The sequence below is a fragment of the Accipiter gentilis genome, chromosome 21, assembly GCF_929443795.1.
Source record: "Accipiter gentilis chromosome 21, bAccGen1.1, whole genome shotgun sequence".
In the NCBI taxonomy this organism is placed as follows: domain Eukaryota; kingdom Metazoa; phylum Chordata; class Aves; order Accipitriformes; family Accipitridae; genus Astur; species Astur gentilis.
The window spans coordinates 3,365,662-3,391,813 of NC_064900.1; the positions used below are offsets into that span (position 1 = coordinate 3,365,662).

Sequence of the window (26,152 nt, forward strand, 5' to 3'; positions counted from 1 at the left end):
TAAAACAAACCAACCATGATCCTAAAAAGCAGCACGCTGTAATCTGTGCCAAAAAGGCACTGAAATCAAGCATTCAGAAGTTAGGGAAGGCTGGAATTAAAATAATATGTGCAAACGTAATTTGGCTTAATTTTGGTATGTATGACTTTGTGGAAAACAGGCCTGGAAGGGACCTCAAGGAGCCATCTGGGGACTCCAGTCCATCTCTGTCCCCCAAGGCAGGACCAATTATTCCTAGACCGTTCTTGACAAATGTTTCTCTAATCTTCTCTTGCGAGGCAGACGTTAATGACATGATCGCATATTTTTTCTTAATGGGATCCTGCCTCAGTGTATAAAATATACCAGGACTGTGCTGTGGAGGAGACTGGGAACACAGCTGGAGAAAGGACAGGCTGATGGTTCAGCTCGTGGACTGCTGCCCTGGAGAACTGCCTCTGCTTCAGAGTTCCTGGGTGGTCACTTAGATCAGACTTCTCCCAGGCAGCCACTAATTGTGTTTTCTCCGTTTTCTGGGTGCTCAGCTTGAAAATACTGCCTCTGATTTAATTGTCCGTGCTTGGTGCCCTGTTTTGATACAGTGTTAGGGCTTTAGTTTTACCACCACCACACAAACAGCCCAGCCCGTGTCGCATTGGTTATCAGAGGCTGGGAAATAAAACTGAAATTCTTCTGCACCGTGCTCAGCACTGGCTGTCAGAAGTCACTCATCTCCCACTTCTCATCTGACCCTGCCCTGTGCGCTCTGTCAGCCTCCACACCTTGCTTATTCTGCTGAAAGCACGTGTACAGAACCTCACAGTCGTGAATGACGATTCCCAGTTCCTCTATTTTGTTTGTGGACAATTCCTCTGACTATTGAAGCCTGAGCTTCACAGCATCACTATTAAATTCAGGTTTCTCCATAACTACCTCATCCTCAGAGGTATATGCATTCAGTGCAATTAATTACACCAGTAATGTCTATAATTACCTCTGGGAATAATCAGAGAAATGCGTAAGAATTGACAGTGTACAGGACACCAGGAACTGCCGTAGTGGCTCACAGAATCATCACAGGACTCTAGAGGACAGAAGTGACCGCTGGAGATCATCCAGTCCAGCCCTCCTTGCTCAAGGAGGATCAGCTAGAGCCAGTTACCCAGGACCGTGTCCAGTCAGGTTTTGTGTATTTCCAGAGATGGAGACTCTATAACCTCTCCGGCCAACCTGCTCCAGTCTTTGACCACCCCCACAGTAAAAAAAGTGTTTTATTTGTGTTCAGGTGGAGTTTTGTGTGTTTTAAATAGTGCCTACTGCTTCTTGTCCCATCAGAGGGCACCCATCTCCCTCTTTATTCCCTCCCACCAGGTATTTATACATATTGACAAGATTCCCCCTGAGCCTTTTCTTCTCCAGGCTGAACAGTCCCAGCTCTCTGCGTCTTCCCTCAAATGAGAGATGCTCCAGTCCCTTAATCATCTTCGTGGGCCTTTGCTGGACTCACTCCAGTAAGTGCATGTCTGTCTTGTACTGGGGAGCCCAGAACAGGGCACAGGACTCCAGGTGTGGCCGCACCACTGCTGAGTAGAGGGGAAAGATCACTTATTTTGAACTGTTGGCAATGCTTTTCCTATTGCAGCCCAGGATGTTGCTGGCTGTCTTTGCTGCAAGGGCACACTGCTGGCTCATGGCCAGCTTGACGTCCACCAGAACCCCTCAGGTCCTTCTCTGCAGAGCCCCCAGCATGTACCTGGTGCATGGGGTTATTCCTCCCTAGGTGCAGGACTTTGCATTTCTCCTTGTTGGACTTCATGCAATTACTTTCTGCCCAATTCCCCAGCCTGTCCAGGTCACTCTGGATGGCAGCACACCATCTGGTACATCAGCTCCTCCCAGCTTTGTATAATCATCTGTAAATTTGCCAAAGGTGTACTCTGGCCCATCATCCAGACCATTAATGAAGATGTTAAACAGTCTAAGACCTAGTAACAGGCTATACCACTAGTGACTGGGCTCTAGCTGGACTTTGTGCCACTGATCAGGGCGCTCTGGGTCCGGCCGTTCAGCCGTTTTTTGATCCACCTCACTGTCCACTTACGTAACCCATACTTTGTCAGCTTCTCTATGGGCATGTTACGGGAGACAGTGTCAAAAGCCTTGCTAAAGTCAAGGCAAACAACATCTGCTGCTCTCCTCTCATTCACCAAGCCAGTCGTCTTGCCGTGGAAGGCGGTCAGGTCGGTTAAACCCAGTTTCCACTTTGTAAATCCATGCTGACGATACTCGACCACCTCCTTGTTCTTCATGCGTCTGGAAATGGTTTGCATGATTTTTTTTCTCCATTGCCTTTTCAGGGATTGAGGCGGCGCTGCCTGGACTGTAGTTTCCCAGATCCTCCTTCCTGCCTTTCTTGAAGGTAGGAGTGACATTTACTTTCTTCCAGGCCTCAGGAAACTCCCCTGATTGCCGTGATCTTTCAAAGAGTGGCCTTGCAATGACGTTAGCCAGCTCCCTCAGCACTTTTGGGCCCCTTCCTCAGGGGCCTGGGATTGCTGAAGGACACTCTCACCAGTAAAACTTCCTCCCGGGTCACCTCCCCCTGCTTCCACCTTTTGTACATTTCCTTTTTATGTCAGAATTTAGTCGGGAGCTCCTTGTTCATCCACGCACGCCTCCTGCTTCCTTCGCTTGATTTTCTTCTTGTCAGGATGAACCACTCTTGAACTTTGAGGAGATGATCCTTGATTATCAAACAGCTCAGGCCCTGATTTCTAGTCCAGTATCTTGTTCCTGATTGTGGTCAGGGGAAGATGTTTCAGAGTGTTTTATAAACTTTCCCGTACTTCCACACTTAAGAGAGTGATTTGAATTCAAACAGCATGTTTCATACCCCTGAACAAAAAAAGGAGGTTTAGTACTGCAGGGGTCAGTATTATCCATGTACTTGCCCATCAGCGATATCCTGCACCGGTGACTTTGAGAGTCCAGTTAGAAATGTAGCTACCTTCCTGTCACCTAGTGGGAGGCTTGTCACCCCAGAGCCCACTTACTAGGCAGGTCTTTCTAGGGTCCTTCCATAGGTGTGCAGAAAAGAGAGGGCCCTCTAGGTGAAGTTTAAGCGTGACCCCACTTGAGAACTAGAATCATCTCCTGGAAAAGTTTCTCACCTTCCAGCAACTAGAAAAAACACCTACTTTAAATACCCGACGTATACAATAACTGCTTAATTTAAAAATACTCCCTTCTACTGCTTTTGAAAGTGCCACCTTTCCCGTTAATTGCATTGTCCCCTGGCTCCTGTGCTATGAGGCAAAGAGAATATCCTTTCGAACTTAAAATGGCATCATTAGCTTGATATGGCTTAAATCCAGTCCAATTAAAAATAAATAAACGTAGCACTTCCCTTCAGTCAGATGTCCTGAAATGACTCCTTTATAAAAAGGCGTTGTTAACCGTACCAGGCTTTTTCTGCTTGTAGGCTCTTTTCTTAGGGGTCATTTGGAGTGACTGCTGCTCCAATCAGGCTAACCTTGTTCAAGCTCACCCGTCTCCTTTCTGCGTCCTTACATGCCTACTCACTGTTGCCTGTTGAGTTCAGCTTTGCTCTTGCTGCTGGCTTGCAGCTTCTCGCAGGGTCTGAGAGGAGAGCTCATCCAAGTCTTGCAGAACAGCATGTGAGCGATAGCGGCTGGGCCAGATCGGGAGATAAGCTTTGCTGACCATTAGGAAAACAATGGACTGTACGCTCAGTGCTGTTAAATACACAAAATAAACAAGGAGGGGAAAAAAATAGGTTGCTTGTAACAATCATGGTCACAAAATGTTCAGGAGGAAATGAGAGTCTGGAAAAGATTTTTTTTTTAAGGAATGCAGTTGTTTCCATTGATTTCTAGGGCTTTTTCGTGCTTTCATGCTACTGGTTTCTTGTCACCGGCCAGTTAGACCTTGCAGCCTGATCCTGAATCCTGCCTTATAGAAAGGCTTTTGAACTACATCTAATAGGCCGAAGCAAAAGCAACATGGGTTGTTAGTCCGATCAAATTAGGAGGTGTGCTCTGTTGTGGAGAGTGTAGAAGATTTTGCCATGTAAAGCAGTTCACAGGGAATTAGGGGAAATAGGCATTTTTATGGGAAACACCCAGGACTCGTGTTTTAAAGACACAGCAGTGAGTCTTTTCTGTTCTGATTCCTGTGCCTACGTTTAAGCTTTGTGTTTACAGACCCTCTAGCCTGTCCACATGTTTGCTAAATTTTTATATTTGATAACTCAGTTTCAATGCCACATTTTCCCAGATGTTTTAGAGATTTGGGAGAGAGCTCTCCTTTTAAAAACAGCTGTCTCTCCATCTTAGGGAAACGACAGCTGTCAACACCAGATGTACAATGCAAGATGCAGCAACAATTAGTAACCATTTGCAAGCCAAAGATGAAGGAAGTAGTGTGCCGTGGTGATTAGTGAGCAGCCAGGGACAGGGATCATTAAATCAATTAGAGTGCTTGGCAAAACCTCAATGAACAAAATGAAAATGCTGCTATATTTTTGGCCACTTCATAATTAACTGTACATTTCTCTCCCAGGTTCTGAGGACAATCACCACCTTCAGCTGCAGGCTGCAAACTAAAGACCTCCAGTTCATAGGTAAGACGTACAATTACAGTGCAAGTTGACTGCTGTGGCTGATGTACGTAGAATGACCGAGGTTTCATAGCTCTATTCAACCATGTTGTTATACTTTGTATATGGCAGAGCAATCCTTCCTCTCCGCAGACATGAGTGTATTATACCCGCCACAGTTTGCCTTGCGGATATATCAAGAATGGCTCTAACCCACCAAGCACTGTCATCCCCTTTCTCCCGCGGGGAGCTGGCTGTCCTGGGGAGACCCGTACCCATGCAGTTATTTTCAGCCAGGGTAAAAGCAGCTGTGACAGCAAGAGCTGGATGAGCATTTCATTGCAGCTAAGGATGGTAATTTTGGTCTGCAGGGAGCCCTTGAGGCGAGGACAGCATCCCAGGCAGGCTCCACCAGGCTCACTGCTGATTCCTTTGCTTCTTTGGTGAGACAGACGTCTATTCCCAACGGCCTTTTCTCCTTCTGTTGGCACCTTGCACCGTATGCAATGCTTTCTTTCAAAAAACTATTCCGATAAGAACCAGTGAATCCTATTCCTGCATTTGTGAGAAGGCACAATAAACCTCATCACCCTGGTGCAACATCCCCCAGCTGTCTCAGGGAGGAAGAGGAGAAAAATCTCCTTTGTTGGCTGCTGTGCTTGGCTCCCTGTACAACTTCTAGGTCACTGTGACGGCTTGGAAACCCAGCCCGAGTCTTCTCCCCTGCCCATGCCTCTCCCATATTCTACCAATCCCATCTCAAGTTAAGGCTTCCTAGCCCTACATGATTTTCTTGAATGGACTGAAGGCCTCAGGGATCAGGCTGGCTTTAACTCTCTTTATTTTGAAAGCCTCCTCAACAGCCAGTTTGGAAGTTGATGGGGGAGGCAGGGAAATGGTGAGCATGGGACATTCATGGGCCCTTCCACCAATACTGTAGGTACAGAGAGAGCCTCAGTAAACTCTGGGGAATGGGGTCATTTTAACTTCCTGCTGTAAGAACGGCCCATCTGCTCCCTGGTATCCCCTTTACAGAAACAGACAGACTTGCTGACAGCACGGGAAAATACAAATAGAAAGCAAATGGATCTCAGTCTTGGGCTGCTTGGCCGAATCTAACGTGAGGCAGATGATACACATAGAAGAGCCCAATAATTTTCTAGATTTGAACCCTTTCAAACTCCTGAGGAAACTGGCATAGTCTGGAAGACTTCTCAAAAGCTCATTAGACTGATAGAGCTTCTCTGGCTCTGGACACCTGGTTTTCCAGGGTTATTTATGAAGAAGGTGTGATCAGACAAATGCTGGAGCAAGGGAAACTGTCCAGCTGAACAAGATGTTCTCCTGGCACGGTGGGAAACCTGATGCCTCTTTCAAGTGGATAAGACCAACCTTCAACCTCTGCAGAACGACAGCGGGGAGGACTTCCACAGAAGAGATGCATTTGCCTGCTTAGTGAGTCACTGATGTTTTCCATGTGTTGCAATGTTGCCGTGAACCCGTAGTCGGTGTCTCTGCTTGTTCGACTGTGCTGCAAAATTGGGAAACGGAAGTTGTCCGTAGCTCCTGTTACATTAAACTGTTCGGACCGCTTGGCTCTATCGGTTTTGGCAAACTTACCTGGAGTCTTGCGAGGCCTAGGTGCACCCACGCACATCCAGATCAGCAAACCATCAGCTCTGAAGCAATTGTTGGTGATGACATATTTTGTGACAGGAAATCATTGCAAAATGCCGGGTTCTCAGGATTAAAAACTTCTGTCCTGCTCAGAAAAATAAATGTAACTGGTATGTTCTAAACATAGATTTCTTAGGATTTTGTTCTGGGATAAAAATCAAAACCACTTTTCAGGATTTATTGTCTAATCATTAACACCTAGGCAGTCAGTAAATTTGTTACTGTTACAATCTCTGATTTTCCACTGGAAAAAAAAAAAAAAAAAAAGAAAAAGAAAAGTTAAAGTTCAACCATAACCATTGAGTTTGCCCACACCAATCAAACGAGACAAGCCATTACACTATCTCACTAAATTGTTCTGTGGATAATTCCCTTGGCAATATTAAGGGATTAGATGCAAGACTGGTAGATCCATTAATACCATTTTGATTCACTAGCGTAACAAAGTTCAAAACAGCATTGAATGATTGCAACCTTATCAGGCTAGTGGAGGTAGCTCTCTCGCCGTGGCTTCTGGTAGAATGATCCAGTAAGAGCTGCAAGGTAAGCAAACAGAAAATCTTCCTGCTGATCACCCCAAAAGGAAGCAATGGAGAAAAAAAAAAAAGCAGGAGTTCACTGTGCAGGAACATGTCTACTGGTGCATGTTGGAGCAGACCTATTCAGTGTGATTACGGTGATTGGATTTTAAGTTTATGGTGATACATGAAATGTAAACAGACAAATGAAAAGCCCTAAACAAACAAAAAACCCCTCCCCTCCCCTCCTCCTGAGCTCCTGAAAGCTTTGTTCTACCCAGAAATAGTACCAATTTTCCATTTCACTGCCACCTTATGGCATTTCAGAGAGATAACACTTCAGTAATTTCTATCGGATGCTTCATATTCTCAGGCAGCCTCCCTGGGAACCTGGATGTTACAGAAACACAGCAGCTATAAATCTGCCCCTTGCATCCAGATTTGGTACAATACTAATGCCTGAGGTGCTGGATTATACTTGCTTGTGAAAACTGATCATTAAAACGTCAATTCTATTTATATTTGCAGGTTCAAAAGGGAGATCATTTCATCAGCCAAGGGGCCGAAAATAAATATGAACTTTGCAATGTTGTCAAAAGAGAATCTTTCAGTCTAAAAAAGCAACTAGCTCACTCATGACTCTCCCAAATGATTTTGCCTGTCCATTTTTGAAATTGAGGATGAAAGCTTAACAGATGCCCTTATTGTGTATTTAGGGTTTTTCTGAGAGTAGTCTTAGCTAAGGAAAGAATCTATGAAAAGACTAACAGAAATTGGAGATGCCTTATAGTTTCCAGTCCCTTCAAATACATAATAATCCTCCTTTAAGCACACTTGTGTGGTTTCCTGGTAGATGAAAAGATGCTACAACTTGAATGGACAGGCTTTGGAGAGTCGGTTGGTTAATTATTGCTTGGAAATGTGGGCAGGATTGCCTAATAGGAAATAGACCAGCTGGGATTTTTGTAATGTGCATTCCCCAAGTGGATGGATAGGCTTGGTATTCAGAAAAGTGAGATTAGCAGTAACCGAGAGTTTTGGATTTTGGTATGGATTGTGTTGGTACTGAAGTGGAAACAGGGTGATTTTTAGGGAAGGGGTGTACCATGTACAGGAGGACAATCAAAAATTTGTTTTTCTGAGGTAGCCTTGTTCTCTCTAAGTGAACAAAGTTGATTTCCCATTTTTATTATCAGGCTGTAGAATGGTTATAAAGCTTTAAGGGACATTTTTTCAAACGGACACTGTCAGTATAAATTATGCATGGGTCTGATTTTTATTTACTGCTATTATAAGTAACAACAAATGCTAAAGCAAAGAGCTCACCCTCCCCCACCTGCTATTTTGCAGATTGCCAACTTTTTCAAGTAACAAAGCTTGGCTGTCTCTCTTAAGTCTGTTCTCCTGTTTAGGTAGTCTTTTGAAAGAACTTTTGTCAGAAAATGTCATGTGCGTTGGTACTCGAGGCCAAAAAAAAAGAATTTCAAGCTCATGACTGGAATGTCTGGTGGCGCATTTCAGGTAGAGGAGAGCTGGACACTGCCTAGTGGCACATTTACTTTGGGTGTTTTTTTTAATGTAGGATTGTTCTTCAGAGAACTACTCCAGTATGTAGCCCTAATTTTTGACAAATAGTCACGGCTGGGGTCAACATCTCTACCAAAACAGGAGAGAAAAATGTTGTTTTCATGGTTGGTGGTTTATTGAGACTGTGTCTCAGCAACGTTTGATACAGTGGTGTCTCAGAGGGGAGCTGGAACAGTGAGTACGGTAGGGTGGGTTGGGGTGGCTGCAGTACTGCTCCAATACTATCATTTCAGACTGCCTCTTTTAGTCCTCGTTAGAGCACGCCACTCTGAACTGTCAGGTTTCCAGCTGTACAGAGCTGCACAGGTAGCTCATGAAGAATCAAACCTTAAACAATCCCAGGTCCTTTGTAGTAGGTAAAACCATTCATCATTTAATCAGGCAGGAAAAAAGGTTTCCAGCAAACCGAGCACCCCAGTGCGAGCAATCTGCTGAACAGGACCATTTAGAGAGACTGGGTTTGTTTTCTGCTGCTTTGGAAAACAGCTCTTGTAAAGGATAAATTTTAGCTGCCTTTGGCCAGGTCTTTGTTTGCTCACATAGCAATGTTGTTCAGAACGGGACTGGAAAAAAGTAAAAAAAAAAAAAATCAATCTGGCAATATTCTAATGCCTTGAAAAGAGAACAGCAGTTCTTAGTTAGAGTCTAACACTGGCAAAAAGTGCTTCTGCTAGTCCAAGTTATTTTGTTTGTGGTATAAACTATTCTGGCAAGAACACTTTTTTTTTTTTTTTTTTTTTAATGGTATAAGCAAGTGGTGCTTGATTTTTGCTGAGGTCTGCCGAGTAATTTTACTGAGGTCACAGCAGGGAGCAGTACTCCAGCGCCTGCTTTGCCAGGGCTGGGAACCGATGTCCCTGGGGATGCTTCAGAGCCCTGAAGAAGTACAGGCTCTTCCAGAACAGTGCCTGGGACTCTGGCCAGGGCCAAGCTCAATCCACTCGTGGTTGCACCGAGACCTGGATATGAGGGCCAGTTTAGTGGCTCTAATACTAACCGTGTTTCCTGTAAGAAAGCCTTGCTGCTAACAGCTGAATTGGGAGAACTTTTCGAAGACTCTTCATCTTCTTTCCCCCTCGCTCAGCCCGGTTTCTGCAAAATAGGTTTACCATCCCTTCACGCGCCACCTCTGCCACTTCCAGCGTACCGCTGTCGTGGTTTTTTTTTTTTAACAAGCCACCTCACCGCGCTGCTACCCTTTTCCCCGCAGCCGCCACGTTATTTTCCCACCAACCGCACCACAGGCCTGCGAATGACACCGCAGCAACGGCCGGCTCAACCTCGCTGTCCTTCACGGCCCGACGAGGGACGGAGGGCAGGCTCCCGCCACCTCGGCCCCTGACGGTTTGAGGCACAAACCGGGCGATTTTGGGGTTTTAACTTTTGCGCTCCTCCCTCGGTTCGGCGCTGCCCAAGCGGCCTTCCCTCACGGGAAAGGACCGGGCGGTGGAATCCCGGTGGGACAGGAGGCCTCGGAGGGCCGGCAGGGCCTGAGGCGGAGGGGGGGGGGCGGCCGCCTCCCCTCAGGCGCGAAGGGCGGGCCCGAGGGCGCAGGGCGGTGGCCGCCGCCCTGCGCCCTCGGGCCCGCCCTTCGCGCCGGACTGAGCATGCGCGCTCCCCCTCCCCCCCCGGCCCCGCCCATGCGCGCCCGGTGAGGTCATAAAGGTGAGCGGACGCTGCCCGCGGTCCCGGGCTTCGGGATTGGTCCGCGAACCCAGAGCCGCGTTGACGTCTTCGGACCGCCTCATCGCCGCCAGCCAATGGGAGCGCTCGGCCGGGAAAGCCAATGGCAGCCCGCGTCGGCTCTCCGCCTCGGGCTGCGGCTTGAAACCGTCCCAGGGCTGTGTGACAGAGGCAGCGCGCCTCTCGATTGGCTGTCGCGCTTCGGCTCTCTTCGGGTTGGCCCGGCAATAGCCGGAAGAGGGAGCTCCTTCCTATTGGCTCCCCGACCGCGCTGCTAGGGCGGCGGCAGCGTTTTCCGATTGGTTCTCGGTTTGGCTTCGGGGAGACTCGGCTGCGCTCGCGATTGGTTACGACCCGTAACTGGCATCTCCGTAGCGACCTCGGGATTGGTCCCGAGGAGGCTCGGATGTTTCCGTAAGGGCCTCGGGCTGGGGGCTAAGCGAGTGCGTCGGGCTCTTCGGCTGGGTATTCACAGAAGGTGCTTAGGGCCGTTCCGCAGCGTAGGGGCGGCGACGGGTATAGGCGGCTGCGCGGCTTTGGCGCACACACAGAGCGCAGCAGCGGGAGCCCGGCACGCAGCGGAGGCAGCAGCGGGGACAAAGGGACTGACGGCAGAAACGGGGAGGGGGGCCCGGCGGGAGGCGGCCGGCGCCGGGAGGGAGCGGCGGGAGGCTTCAACCGGGCGGGCGAGTCCCATGCCCCTTGGACGCCCGGGGAAGCAGCAGCAGCAACAGCAACAACCGCCGCCGCCAGCGCTCTGAAGCCGGCTGAGGAGGAGCCGGGGAGCCGCCGCCGCCGCCGTCGTCGTCATGGCCTGCGCCGCCGCCGCCGGCCGTCGCCCGCAGTGCAGCGTCCCCAGCCTGAGCCGCCGCCAGCTGCCCCTGCGGGCGCAATGAGGAGCCGCGCCGGAGCCGCCGCCTCAGCGCCGCACTGAGAAGCCTTAGCGAGGGAGCGAGCGAGGCCGCCCGGCCGCTTCACCCGTACTCCGCCCGCCGCGGATCCCACCGCCCCTGCCGGATCCCCTTGCGAGCGGCCGCATCACCTCCTGTCGGCGGATCCGGCAGCCCCGAGATCCCTCCGCCGCGGAAAAAAAATAGTCCCGTTCCCTGCCGCCTCCCTCAGAGGCGAGGGGGAAGGAGAAGAGAGGGGAGGGGGAAGGAAGAGGAGGAAGAAGAAGAAGAAGAAAAAAAAAAAAAAGAAAACAAGGGGAGAGGGAGGGGGAAGGAAAAGCAGCGAGGACCCCGGCGACGGGATCGGAGGAGCCGGGCCGTGAGCCTCCGCCCCATGTGACTGGCGCCCGGGGTGGGGGCAGCGAGGCCTAGCAAACCCCCCTCGCTCGGGGCCGGGCGCGGGAGCGGCGCCGGGGGGGCTGCGGACTGGGCGGAGGCGGCTCTCGGACCCACCGGCGCTGCCGGGAAGGATGGTTTTGTGAGGAACGGGCGGCCTGAGGAGGAGGAGGAGGAGGAGGAAGGAGCAGCCGCCGCCGCCGCCGCCGGCGGGCGAAGAGCGCGACAGAGACCGAGAGGGGAGGGGGCTTCCCCGGGGGGGGGAAGGGGGGGGCCCGGCGTTTCATGTGGCGCGTCCCGCCCGTCTCCTCCAGCTGAGCGAGCGAGGGAGCGGCAGGCGGGCCCGCCGAGCCGCCGGGGCGAGGCGAAGGGGGAAGGCAGGAAAAGAGAGGTGATCGGGGCAGAGCAGGAGCGGGAGACCATGTCCGGGCGGCCCAGGACCACCTCCTTCGCGGAGAGCTGCAAGCCGGTGCAGCAGCCCTCGGCCTTCGGCAGCATGAAAGTTAGCCGTGAGTATCCTGCCGCCCCTCCGCGGCTCTCCGTCTGTCTGTCTGTCTCTCTGGTTCTGGCGGGGGTTCGCCACCCAACCCTTTGCCTTCCCTTCGGAGGTGAAGCGGCCGAGCGGGCGGCCCCAGCCCCGGCTGAGGCAGCTCCCTTTCTCCCCCCCCCCCCCCCCCCCCCCTCCATTAACCTTGAATAGGCGCACGCCGCCGCTTCGTTTGGGGCCTGTTGGGCAAAAAAATGCCGGTGGGTTTGTCCTCTCCCTTAGCCTCTGATCGCTGCCGGCGTTGTAAGCGGCCTCTGGCTAATTAAAAAGCCTTTTTTCGTTGTTTTGTTTGGGGTTTTTTGTTCCCTCCCCCCCCCCCCCCACCTTCTTGTGAAGCGGATTGGGAGCTCCCGTAGCCTGTATTTCTTTTTTATTTCCTCCTCGAAAGGAGGAAACGAATTGCGGGCACGCAGGTACGGCCGTGACATTCACGTTCATTATGTGTTTTTAAGCACTCCTGGCTCGGAAGGAGAGAGCTTGGAAGATTTTTTTTCCATGCACCCGTAGATCGGGTGTGAGCACCTTTTAGTCCTGCCCATTAAAAAAAAAAAAAAAAAAAAAAAAAAAAAAAGAGGGGGGAGGGGAGCTTACAAAAGGTGTCTCTCCAATATCCTCCAGGCTCTGGTAAAATGCTTAATAGAGGGGATAAGAAAATGATTATTTTGACATGTGAGCCTATGGAGTAGTTATTTCAAGCTCGGCATGCCTTTTCCAGTTTTCTGATCAGAGGAATATTTTTAAGAATGAGGCCTGTGCTTTATTCTGCACAGGCATGTTGGAAATCGTGTTTAATACGTGCCCATCCTTCGTATTCTAGCTTGTGGGATTAGCTGGTTTATGTGAATTAAAAACATGTATTAAATCTGAATAAATGTACGGTGCGAATGGAAAAAGGCCCTGTTCTGAGTCGCTGAGATTGGCTATGTGTTTATAGTATGGCATTTCTTAACTCCTGATCTGAATATGTTCATATTAACAGCTAAATTGTTCTTCCAGATTCATATCAATAGCGTAGTTTTCAGTGATATTTTCCTTTTTTCTTACGGAAATGCGGGGTGGCATCTTTATGGGACCAGGAATGCTTGATATGCATTACCATTCAATTGATCTATTTGATACTTGCGTATAGCCACACCTGACATGGCTCTGTGTGTGCATGCATGCATATATCACATTGTTTTTAGGCATTTCATGCCAAAGCGCTATAAGATTGTGAGCTTTTTCACAGATCAGGAATTCTGACGTTTTTCTGCACCGAAATGTCTTCCACTGCGGTTGAAGCCCTGAAGAGAGCATTTGGCTCAGGGTCTGTAGTCTACCTTGTATCTGCATGATCAACGTGCCTGCAGCACTTCAAAAAACACGGGTGCAGTTAACCCCTATTAGCAGTATAAGAGCGTATGTTTGATCAGGTCCAGCATTAGCATTTATTAAGGATTCTTGATCTGCATGGAGAAAAACCGTCGGTGACTCCATTTTAATTTATTGATTTACTTTATGTGCCTGTGGAATAGGAAGCAGTCTTGTTGATGAGTATTTCTGCAGGTGGCTGTCTAAACCAAGCAGGACCTAGACCTGTCAACTACATTTGTCTTATTCGAGCTCTACAGCTTGATTCTTGAAAGGTCATTGATGCTCCTTTCCCGTTTATTTGAGGTCACAGACTAGACAGATGCTTGCCTGTGAAGAGGGTGCTAACTGATGCAGACCAACAAGTTTGCAAATATGATTCAATCCCAAGTGTATAACACTGAGAGAGAGACAAAGGCCGTAGCATAAAGCACACGCACTTGTGATAACCCCCACAGTCGCTCTAGTCATGTGCTCCTGGTCCTTCTGCTGTCTGGAAAAAAATGTCAGAACAAAGCAAGAGAACCACATATAAGGACTCTGTGGGAAATGCAGTTTATATTTTCAGTTAATTCATCCATGTAAGACAGGCCAGGAAGTTAACTTTTTTTTTTGGCTTTGTAAGAGAGAAAAATTCCTGGGTGTCAAAAAGGGTTATATTTTTCTGGTTCTTATGAGTTTTGTTAGCATATTATGGCATGATGTAGCAAGTTATCTGTTACCAGTGTTGAGAGCTTGGGGGGAAAAAAAAAAAATCACTTGTGTCTTGAACAGAGAGTTTGCTCTGCTCTTTCATTTTGCTCTGTATTTTCAGTCTGGTACTTAGTTACATTTTGAGCCCTTTTGAGAGAAAGCTGGGACAAAGGAGTCCTTGTGAAGTAGGTGAAAACTGATGGATTGGTATCTTCTGAGTCTCTTGGACATCTTTAGTACCTCTGTCTTGGTGCGGGTCTTTTCTGAGTCATCGGGGAGCAAAACCTGATGACTTGTTTGATGTCAACCTTTTTGCTTTTATTTGTAAGCCTGGAGTAGTGGTGAAATTAAATTATGAAGTCACTCTTGCTCTGGTGTCTCTGCAGCTATTGCTGTTCCTGGCTGAGCACTGCAGCTGTTATCTAGGAAGGATGGATGGATCCAAGCAATGAGGAAAGGATTGATAAAGTAGTAGAGGAGGGCTCGCTGATCCTTGCGTTACCTGGGAGGAGCAGTACTAGAACCGTATGGTGATTGCTCTTCTCCCCAAGCTATATGGGGGAGAAAGAGTGAGCAAGGATTTTTCATCTCTTCCCTGTGTAATTTATTAGGCTTAATTTATGAGACTTTGTTCTCAGAAGTTGGTAAGAAAGCCTGAGCCTTGAATGAAAGGATGGGAGATTACCAACAGCTACTTCTCTAGCTGTTGGGAAAGATGACTTCTCATGCATGCTGCTCTCATTGCTCTGTAATAGATGTTACAAGGGTTTTAACATCTCTGCAAGAGTAGGAACCCTGTGGCCTTCTCGTATCTCTTTCAAGCCATACCAGCATCAAGAGTACCTTCTGAAATCTGTTTTTTCTTTCTCTATTTATACGTTGCTGGTTTTGAAATCACTCCACCATTTTTTCCATCCCACTGTATGGGTTTCCACATTGAAGTAATTCTCAAGTAGGTTATTCTTTGTGCAACTCTGTATTGCTGGGTTTGTAGGCTTTCCCTGCACAAAAAAAAAAAAAGTGTGTGTTCTCCTTGTTTTGAGCCTGTCCCTCAACGGGAGGGAGCTGAGCTTCCAGTTCTCCACTTGCTGATACTATCAACCTGCTGGTTATAGTATAAGAGAAGACATATGAGCTTGAAGCTTTCTTTTGTTCTTCACCTAGTTGTTCTTGCATTGCTTCCAAATGTACATTGTTTCCCAAATGGGACAAAAATAATCCTGAAATATAAAGGGTATTCATGTAACACATGACCAAAAATATCTGTATAAAAATAGAAGTCTTGAAGTTTGCAGTTTGAGAATTTTTGTCTAATGACTGTGGAATTGATTTTTTTTTTTTTCCTTCCCTGAGCTTCTGGAAAATAAGTGTTTCAAGAAACACCAACTCGTTGTAGACAGCCCTACTTATTGTAACTGGAGCCAATTATCTTGTTGGTCTGCAGTAAATAATGTCGTGGCTAACGCTTGCCACGAAGAGTTTTTTTGCTCCATGTGTGAGTGTCGTGGCTCTGTAATTGGTTATGCAGAATTTGTTAGCTTGGAGGGCGAGGAAGGCAATTTTATTTGCTTTAGCTAATTCTAATGTTGTACACATACTCTTGGTTGCAAAATCTAAAGGACAATCTTGTAATAATTCATTTTGGACTCTCTGGAAGAATGTTACAATGGTGCCAAACTTGGGTTTTGTTGAAGTTTTTATTTTCTTCTTAGAGTCACTATTTTTTGTACTGTATAATCTCCTGAAAGCACAATAGCTTGGTAAACCTGTATTGCTGTGTACTGGTACTACTGCTGGCATTTGAGCATGATGCATCTTTCATTGGCGTAATGGCTCTTTAAGAAGTGGTTCATGAAGGAATAAAGTCTGGGAGTTTGTTGTTCTGTTAGTAGCCACTCCACAAGCCAGGACATAAAAGTGACTGCTTTTTAGGTGGCATGTGGTGTCTAGGTGACAGTTTAATTTAATACTGTGTGATGTCCAGGTAGGTGTGTAGGAAGGGCCTTGGAAGAGAGTACCCTGGTCAACTTCAGGGAGAAGGAATGAGTGGAGCTGTTGAAACTGGCAAAACGATGGAGATAAGGCCACCTTCTGTTTCTCAACCCAGTTAGGGTAGGGCCCTGTCTATTGCTTTGATAGCAGTTTCTGCCTAATTGGTTTCTGAAACTGGAAGCCGCCCATCCTGCTCTCCTTGCTGGAGAGAGGAAGATCACTCCCTTCCAGAAGCCTGCTGAGCGTTATGTGTCTGGCTGTCGCTGATCCTAGCCCTGTCCAGCTTTCTGACTGCTGCTGGGTGAACAGCTTTCCTCATGCCTAAACTTGAAAAAAAAATTGCACTAACAGGGTCAGCTAATGACCACGTGCGCTACAATGAAAAGTGCCTCATGCTATAGTGCCCCAAAGCCATGCCTTGCAGTCTGAAAAGGAATAAAACAGCTGTCTGCTGTACTTTATTCTAACACTGCCAAACTATTTTGTCTGTATTCATGTCATTAGGAATAGTTTAGCAGAAAAATAACTAGTAAAAAAGTGAGGCCTGCCAATGGAACCTGTCAAATGACAATTTGACTAATAATTCTGCTGTGTCCCCCACGTCTTTCTTCTGTGGGTTGCTGGTTTAGTTGTTCTTTTTCTTGTAAGACCTATTGGGGTTTATCCCGAAGCTTTTCTTCTTATTCTGTCGCTGTTCTGCATGTTTCTTCTTCTCTAAACAGCTTCCTGGAGGTCATCCCCTGCTGTATTATTACTTGATTCGCCTTTTGTATTTCTTAGCCATATTTTAACCAACTATTTAAAAAGCTGTGGAAACCCATGTGGCTTATGGAGTATGTTCCTTGCCTGTATGCATCCCAGTTCTGGAAGTTGGTGTATGTATCACTTCATCCGTTGACTTGATAGGGCCTTATAGGTGTCACAAAGCAGTGGTGGTGTATGTATTCTGATCTTTTTCTTGGGGGATAAGAAAAGAAGTAGTTCTTTGGCATATATTGCTGAAGACGACCCCACAGGCTGAAGGCTTTCCCTCTACTGCCCCAAGAGCTCTTTAATTTTGATGAGTTATATCTTTAAGCGCTATTTTAGAAAAAACGTAAAGGATTTTTCCAATATTGGTGTCCAGTTGACTCCTTGCAGGTCTTGGTAATGATACAAATCTGTGGGATATTGGCTATTGCTGTTCCCTTGCCCCATGCTCGCTCTTGAACCGGATGGGTGAGTGATGTGAAGAAGATTCTGAAAGCCTATAGGATGTCTGTGTCTGCAAAAAGCCTGCAGTTAAAGCTTTGTGCTTTGACCAGCTCTAGCATTTTCTGAATTTAATTAATGCTAAACCCCTTAGTTATTTGAACACATTAGCTAATGTGCAAGGTGGTTGGAGTCGTTTTGTTTTGAATGACTTGATGAGTCCCATTTTAAATTGGAAGGTTTGTTAGCTTTGAGTTTCCAGAAATTTCTGTAGACTTAAGACTTGAACATTTCTCTGGAGTTCTCTTCTTTTTGTTTTGGTTAATTTTTTTTATTTTTTTAATTTCTACTCTGAGGACTTTCAGTCACCCTTAGCTAGTGTGGGAAGTGCTAAAGTGGCTGTCTCCTGCAGAAGCTCTATGGCTGGTGGAGTTACTTGGCTGCTTTCTGAATTTAATGAGCATCAGCCCAGTGCAGCCTTGAAAGACGAACAAAACTTTTAAATTCAAGCAGCTATGAAAAGGAGCTGATTGAAAGTTCAAATGCCTCGCAAAACAGCTCTCCTCATTTTTTTGACCCAAGTCCACATAGAATCCAAAATTTTGTCTTGTCAGCACTTCCTTCAGTAAGCTGCACAAACAGAAGCTCTTTTATTTATGTATGTTGAAAATATATGCTAATTACAGCTTTTACAATGTGGCAAGAAAAGATACTCCCTCAGACATAAAGGCTCAAACCCATAGAGTACTGTACAGGTCAAACTCCCTCTCTTTAGGTGCAAAACCAGGAACTCCCTTGGCACTTCTCATCTGATGGAGATTGTTGCTGAAATGCTGCATGCTGCCGTTGGGGAAGACATAAGTTTGGAGGCATGATGGTCTATGCCACTTTATATTTTTTAATTTATTTAAAGTGTAGTTGTATATTGAGTGCATTGCAGCAATCGGGTCTTAAGATGAGAAAGGCGTGAGACATGGTAGCAAGATACACCTTTGTGAGAAATAGCTACAACATCATAGCCATGCTCAGACAAGATGTTCACGGTCAGCGCTGCTGTGTCTCGTTAAACAGAAGCCTGAAATAAAGCTCTACCCGAAGCTTTTTTAAACTAGATTTGGATAACCACTATAGGTAGAAGTGCTGTCATCAAATCTTCAGAATTCCTCCTGCTCCCATTGGTAGCGGCTTACCATGCTGTAGAAAGGGGGTCAGTTACCCAGGTGTAGTCTGTGAGACGGTGCATGTTTGACTCAATCCTATGTTCTCACAGTGCTGCTGCGTGATGTTCTGTCTGTGCAGTAGGAGAGATGAGGTGATTTCAACAGAAATCCATGTTGGAGACCTTACTGAAAGCATTTCTATATCACCCTCTGAGGATTGTCAAAAATATGGATGCCCAGAAGTCATACTGATGTGCCTCTAAAAGAAGTGGACAGTGATTTTTCTTGTACGATTAGTGCTATCAAAGAATCTTTTCGTTAGGTGCTCTTGCCACAGATGACTTGTCTGTTGTTCAGGAAAGGAAATAAAAGCAAAGCAGTTCATTCTGTACTTTTATCTCTTGCAGACTGGAAGTAGATCTAAGCATTTAAGGTAATTTGTTTTCTTGCCTAGTCTGTCTTGTAATGGAAGAAAGGAAAGTGGTAAGATAGCTTGTCGATGTCAAGCACTGAGGGCTTTTCTTTTCTTTTCTTTTTTTTTTTTTTTTTTTTTTTTTTTTTTTTTTTAACCAAAAGCCATAGAGCAACAGCTCCTTCTGAAGGGATGGCACCAGTCCTTGCCAAAGAGTATTGCCACTTCTCCATAGCAGTGGACCCAGTATTTTGTGGCTTAGCCTCATTAGCTGAGGGCCTGTTAAATTAGTATCAGTACCACTGTTTCCTGCACATGGAGTTGACTAGTGAGTTTACATTAACTGGGTGAAAATGAGTTGCGAAGTATCTTTCACGTGATTAATTTCTTGATGATTTGCAAAGTTTCTGCGTCAGTAATGTGGAGTCAATTTAGCTGAAGGAATAGCGCTGTGGGGTTGCAGAGGGCCTTGGTGCCTGCCATAGGAAATTCAATTTAGCTTGCTTCTAAGAACTTACAGCTAAGAAAAGTACAGTTTCATAACTTTGTAATAGGTCTGAATAAGGCTGAGTGCCTCTTGTTTTGTGGGTTGTAATGACCAATGTAGTCATGTTCAAAGTAGTGAATGACTGTTATGCTGGTATTACGATAAGGTTGAGTTGAATTATTTAGAGATAGCTGCTAGTATTTTTCCTTTGTTTAGGTAGTATCTCTTGATTTTATTTTTGAGTCTGGAAAGTGTCTCTTAAACATAATGTATCACAGGAATGTGTAGTGGTATACTTATGTTGCTCGACATGTCTCTTCAGGCAGTTGGGTGGATTTGAAGAAACCTGTTAGTAGTCCAAGTGCCTGACAGTAGACGATCATAAAGAGAGGTGTGCTGATCAGAAGAGAAAGGGAAGATGTTCCTGATTGATACCACTGGATAAGTAATGCTGTAGAGGGTATATGGAATTTAGGGATACTGTGCTGCTGTGCGTGCATGAAGGTAAGTGTTTGAGTGTAGCGGCAAAAGTTGCCACAGGCTTTTGGATCAGAGCACTTAGAAGGAGAGAAGTTGGGTGTTGGCTCTGAAGTTATAACCAGAAGGGAAGCAGCAGCTGAATTTTTCCAACCAAGGCAGACTTCTTACAGCCACAACTGTAGCACATCGTCTGTTTTGACTTTTTTAGTAGGAATATAATTCTTGTCGGCTACAAGCCCTGTAGTTCAAAGAAGTATCTTTTGCCAGGAATGCAGGCAATTGTTTAATTTTCAGACAGGCCAAGAATATGTCTTGCAGAAAGATAAACTAAAATGTGACTGTTTCTGCAAAGAAGGATTTCTTGATTCACACCCTGCTGCAAATAGTTACATAGAACCTATATTATTACTTGTATCCCATCTCTCATGTGCTTCATTTGTTTTAAATATCTATAAAAAAAAAAGTAACACAATGAATTGAACCTGTATGAGTGGGTTTCCTTGAGGGAGGAAGGGGACACAAATTCGTCAGCCTAAATAAACAGAATATTTGGTTGTTGGCCAAGTAAACATGAATCATTTGGCACAGATATGTATCCCCATGAATGAAGCCATAAATGATTTTCCCCATATTTGTGGGAGGTTGAGTATCAGCATCAGAAAGAATGTTTTATGCCTTGCTGAGAGAAGAAAAACTTTCTGGCAATACTTTTTGCAGGTGAGTTGTTCTTTATATATACAATTGCTCAATTGCAACCTAAAGAAAGGGAAAATAATGTTGTCCTTGGGAAGATAGTATCTGTTGTCTATTTCACTTCTAATCTTGCAATCTTACTTATTGTAGGTACTGGCTTGGGAGCCATGGGTATGTATAGTGTAATGCAGTGTAGTAGTTGCAAGTTAACGTTTTTTTTCTGCGTACCTCAGAGACTAGAAAAACCTAACTAATCAAATTTCAGTTTTAGAGGCTTTGAAATGGGTTTACAAAAATTGTTAATTTTGGATTACATGTTTTAGTAACCACAACGGACTAAAGAGTTGATTTGAGTCTTGGGGAAATGCTTTGAAGGCCCATGGAAAACTAGGTGCTTTTTTTCTGTTTGTCTGGTTTTGTTTTCTAGTGCATCAACCAGTGAATGTACTAGAGACAAAAGCATGAGGTTTGTGTAGAGTGGGAGAAATTTACTATTCCAGAAATGTTGGGCCCAAACTTCAGATGATACTTGTCTGTGGGAGGGCAGAGAGTGCTTTGACTGCTACTCCTAGAAGGGAAGGTACTGGCATTTTTAGATTGAGCTCGACTTTGAGCTTGCTCTTCCTTGATCAGTGCAGTAGGCATGAGTTAGTTTGGGGTTGCGTATAGATTATTTTTTTTAATATGCCAGTGACATGGGCATGGCAGTTGAGTATGTTTGTTGGACTCTTCACATGTCTGGATATAAAGTTTGCCAGCAAATTCTCTGAATGACATTCAGTCGGAATGTGTTTTAGAAATGTAGTTGGCTTAATAGAAGATCTTCGTAGGGTAGTGAATAGTACCAAATCTGCAAGTCTCTTCTATTTCATGATAGACTCAACTTCAATGGACCGAAGCTTCTCTTTGTCTGGAGTTACTGGCTTTCGGTGTCCATGGAAGCTGACAGGGGCATTGCTGGGATTTGTGACAGCAAAAGAATGGTGGCTGTTTTCCCAGGTGGCACATTTGAAATGCCTGTGGGATTTTGCAGACAGGTATAGATATTCATGAGGCAACAAACAACATTTTCTGTGTAGTGTCAACACTTTGGCTTTATGCAATAGTCTGTGAAGGCTTTGCTTTAGAGCTTCTGCTTTAAAGCCTTTACAGACTGCTTTAAAATGTTCTGCCAAAGCTGGGTTGCCTAATTACATTCTGCAGACCAAACTTGGGAGTAATGTTTTAATACTTGAACAATAATTGTTTTGTCAGAAATAGCGAACCTGTTTCTCATTTGACTTCACATGATACGTTCTGTGACTTGGTGATGTCCTATCCCACTAGCATTAACATTTAATTTTGATGCTGCTTGGGGAGCTCTGAAAGAAGCTACATTGCGACCTAATGTGCTGTCTTCTATCACTTTAAATGCCTTTTTCCCTTTGAGTGTTGTGACTGTGGGAGACTTTTCTCCTGGTTGCAGATTTTGCGCTTAGGTTGTCAGCAAGCCAATTGTTAAAAGAACATACTGGTAAGGTAGGAAATGGGATTTCTGACTTTTAAATTGTCAAGATTTTTGTGTGTATGTGGCTGTAAAATTGAGTACTTTTAAAACTCACAGAAGGTTAGTTTTCAGGTAAGGACATGGTTGCTATATGACTTCAAAATAAGACTTTATTTTCATTCAGTGAGTTTCAAAGTTTTTAGTATAGGGGGAGGCTTGAGACACACTTAAAAGTTTTGCCGTTATTTGCAGCACTATTTAGTGAACCTGTAACAATACCCATGGATTTTTCAGGATATTATTGCAAAAGCAAAAAACCCAAACACCAAAACCCCCAAACCAATTGTAACCTTACACCTCTAACTACAATCTGTAGTAGTTGTGCGTCTAATTTTAAGGAAACTCTGGTCTGTCTGTCACTTTTTTTGACTAGCTGATTCAAACATTGCATTGAATCATTCTTACTGTAGTACAAAAGTTCATATTTACTTTCAAAGCTGCTCATGGTATTCTTGTTTTGAGTATCTGGGAAGACTGGTAACATGTAGGTTTTAACTTGCTCATTTTGGCTGTTCACACTTACCGTGCAGCCTAGAGTCTTCTGTACTGTGGTGCTTTCACCTCTCCCAGCATTCTTGTGTACTGCTGTGCTTCCAGTGAAGTCCCCAAGTCATGGTGCACCGGGCTTTGCCGGTGTATGGATTCATCTGCAGAGGTGAGCAGCCCTCACCTAGTACTTTGCACGTATGCCTTGAGTCTGGGTGAATGGAATAAGCAATTCTGGCAGGGGGGGAGAGAAAAAAAAGGCTAGCAGGACTGACATCTCTGTCTGCTGTGCTAGTATGCCAAATGTTTTTCTGGGGAACATGAGGAAGAAGTGTATGAAAAATGTATCGGTAGTCCATTAAATTGTAAAACGGATGCAGGGTGTTTATGCAGTAAGGAGAACAAAGTGTCGATGCTGAGGACTAGACTTTCTAGAAGACTGCTGTACATAGGCTATTACAGTTTTGCTTTGAGACTATAGATACAATTTGTTATGACTCTAATATATTTGAAAGACCTGTTATTTCTAAGTATAGTAGAGAACAAAGGCAAGTATTTCTAAAAATTCAGATAATGTCCCAGATTTTTGTCAGGAAAAATAGTTAATAAAGGGGTGGGGAATTTGTCTGCGGATGAAGAGGAATAATGAGCTTTCATCTGACACTGAGGAGAGCAGATGTTACTGAACTCCTGGAGATTTGTTTGTTGAAATCCCTTGAATTGCTCTGGGCATCTCGTGTGCTGTTTTTCTCATTCTGTCTGTATTGATATGAAACCCACTCATACTTGAAAAACATGCAGCGAATCAGGTAGTGATTATTTGACCACTGTTTCTTACCACTGTCTTCAACCCTACTGTACGGAATTATTCTGTGTGTGGAATCAGCTCTACCATATTTAGTAGTAGTTTTTGTGCTTGCATGGAAAGTAAGTCATTAAACCTTAAATATACAACTACCTTATAGTACCCTTCCCCCATTTTTCAATGGAATTACAAAGACCTAATGCAATAATACAGGCATTCTACCAGATCTGTAAATTGCGTATGAAATGTTCTGCTTTGTAAAATGTACCTCCTTGGATGTCCTGAGATAGACTATATAATGTATAACTCTTTAAATGGTGTGAACAATGGAGCTGAACTGTAGTAACATATTGGAAGTTGGTTGGTCCAACTAGAGAGTTGGCACTGCTACTGAAAGTTCAAGAGTGTGTTTTGTTCTGTAGAATGCAGGAAGGTAGACTGGTGCAGTTATGAATCACTTTTGCTTCATCTTGGCATAGTATTAAGAAAAAAATATTCCTTTGTGCTACTAAAAGAGAAATAGCTGAAATCCTCTAGAAGATATTTGAAACTGCCCCTTTAAAGGATACAGTACTCTTCAGATTCTTACAAAGTGACCCACCCCGGGGCTGTTCTTTGAAGAAAAGGATATGTAGACCGCATAACTGAAACCTCTTAAAAGGAGATCTGCCATAGAACGTGCTGGTAAATGGAGTCAATTGTGTAGCATGAAATTGCTTGTTTAAAAACACATCATCCACTTAAAACTTCAAATGTGTACTTTTATGGAATACTGTTAATTTTTTCCTACAGTAATTGAGTCACAGCATCATTTTCATTTTTTTGGCTTTGCACAGCTGAGAGCTCTTTGTTTCAGTAAACTGATGTCGGGCATGGGCAACAAGATGCAGTGCTGGAGAACGATGTAATTTATTGTTGGGTAAAGCTACTGAATGTGCTGAAAATATATGGCATAGGTGTATATATAATTCAAGGCATGTATCTGTATGCACACCTCCTGTTAATTGCTGTGGTGTTATTCTTTGGGTGCTTACTTATGGCTGCTCTCAAAGACAGGAAAGTGGATTAGGCAATGCCTTGATCTGACCCAGTGTGTCTATCCTTACAGATGAAATCTCTTTATATTGTTTGTGCTCACTTTGACACTGTTAACTACTTTATATATCCTGGCAGAAACTCAGGCTTTTGTTTGTCTAAGAAGGGTCTGCAGCCATTATAAAATAAATGTTCCTTTGAAGTTAGTCAGAACCCATAGTCAAAACTAGAAGGATGGGTCAAGGGGGTTCTGCAGAGTTTTCCTAAGTGTAGTAGTAAGTTTTTTGCAGTTGATCTGAGTAAACTTTATGGACTTGCAGATTGCATTCTCTTCAGAGGCACTCCAAGGACTAAAGTGCATGTCTTCAAAATGATCTTGACAGAGCAGTGGTACCTAAGTAGGATGAAATTTAACAGAGGTAGATGTACTCTATTAGTCTTCAGTAAGACTTGGCTGTGCAGATAACAGGGTGGGGTATAACTGGGCAGGCAGGAGATCTGCAGAGAAGAATCTGGAGTTAGGTGTTTGCACAGTGGCCGTGAATCAATTGATGTTGCAGAACTAGCAAATTTTTTACTGGATGTATTAACAGGAATGTCATGTAAAATACATGAAGTTAGCCGCCTCGCTTCGTGGCATGCTAATAAGCCTAAGTTAAAATGCAGCAGCTAGTTTTGGTATTGTACTGGGGGAAGAATAGTTGCAGGCAAAGGGGAACGGTCAGAGATCTAGAAGATGTGCTCTAAGGGAAAGCTGAAAGCACTTTGGATGATTTCTTTTAGAGGAGACTGAAGGGAGATTTCTTTTGATAATGTTGTCTAAACACATTAAAGGCAGTTGGAAAGAAAAGACTAAGCTATTGTCTTCTCCCCTGGAGATAAAACAATTTGTGGGCTTAAACTGCAGCAAACATGCTTTAAGTTAGTTGAGTCAACTTCTAAGAAAAACGGGAGCGCTAGAATAGTTTAGGAAGGCTGTCAGATTTCCAGTAGTGGCAGTTTTAAAAATGAAGAAGTTTGCCAGGTAGTTTATATATAGAAGTTTGGAGAGGTTTTAATTAAGACAGCCTGTGGTCCCTTACGTTATTATTTTCTGTCATTCCAGTTATTTCTGCATGGTCCTGGGATGAATTTCAGTTATAGTGCACTGATCCTGTTCCTTTTCCCCTTGGGATGAAGTAGCCTTGTGCTACTGGCAGCTTGTTGGCAGTTACTGGATGTGAAGATGAGGATCTGTGAAGATGAGGATCTGTGAAACTGGCCACAGCTTCAACACTTAAAGGCTAGATAGATTATCTTAGAGGGGTTAGCTTCAGTCTGGGAATTTAGTGTATGCAATGGCTTGTCCTAGCCTTGGCATGTAGCTCAAAGTTTGAAAGAATCATAGGATAGTTTGGGTTGGAAGGGACCTTTAACGGTCATCTAGTCTAACCCCCCTGCAGTGAGCAGGGACATCTTCAACTCGATCAAGTTGCTCAGAGCCCCATCCAACCTGACCTTGAATGTTTTCCGGGGATGGGACATCTACCACCTCTCTAAGCAACCTGTGCCAGTGTTTCACCACCCTCTTGGTAAAAAAGTATTCCTTTTATCTAGTCTGGAAGAACTTAGCCTTTGAGTTTAGGTAAATGTACTGTATTTGGAAAAGCTTAGTATGGTTGGGGGGTCTGTATTTTTAGTTAGAGGTTTAAATTGGCTCTGAATTTTGTTTTTTAACATAAGTGCTGTTCAAATGAAAGCTTGCTCTAGTTTGGTAGTCCTGTACTGCAGTTGAGAACCGCAGACATTCTGTGGGGGATCTCTAGAGCTTACTTCATGTGGGTCCTGAGAAAAACAATGCTTTCCTTCAATTTTTGATCCTGTGGTTCTTACTCAACACAAAAAAATGTAGAGCAAGTGAAGAACTGCTCAGAGCTTCAAGCATGGA

General features: G+C 44.9%; 1 protein-coding gene across 2 annotated transcripts in view; it reads left to right on the forward strand.

Annotated features, from left to right (window-relative positions):
• The first annotated feature begins 10,303 nt into the window (after positions 1-10,303).
• Positions 10,304-26,152, forward strand: part of GSK3B (glycogen synthase kinase 3 beta) — a 153,436-nt gene continuing 137,587 nt past the window's right edge. The window contains exon 1 of one of the 2 annotated variants that reach the window (XM_049824231.1): positions 10,304-11,857. In XM_049824231.1, the coding sequence (XP_049680188.1) occupies positions 11,770-11,857 (88 nt within the window). In that variant the 5' untranslated portion in view covers positions 10,304-11,769. The remainder of the gene's footprint in view (positions 11,858-26,152) is intronic. The other variant, XM_049824233.1, reaches the window with a different exon arrangement.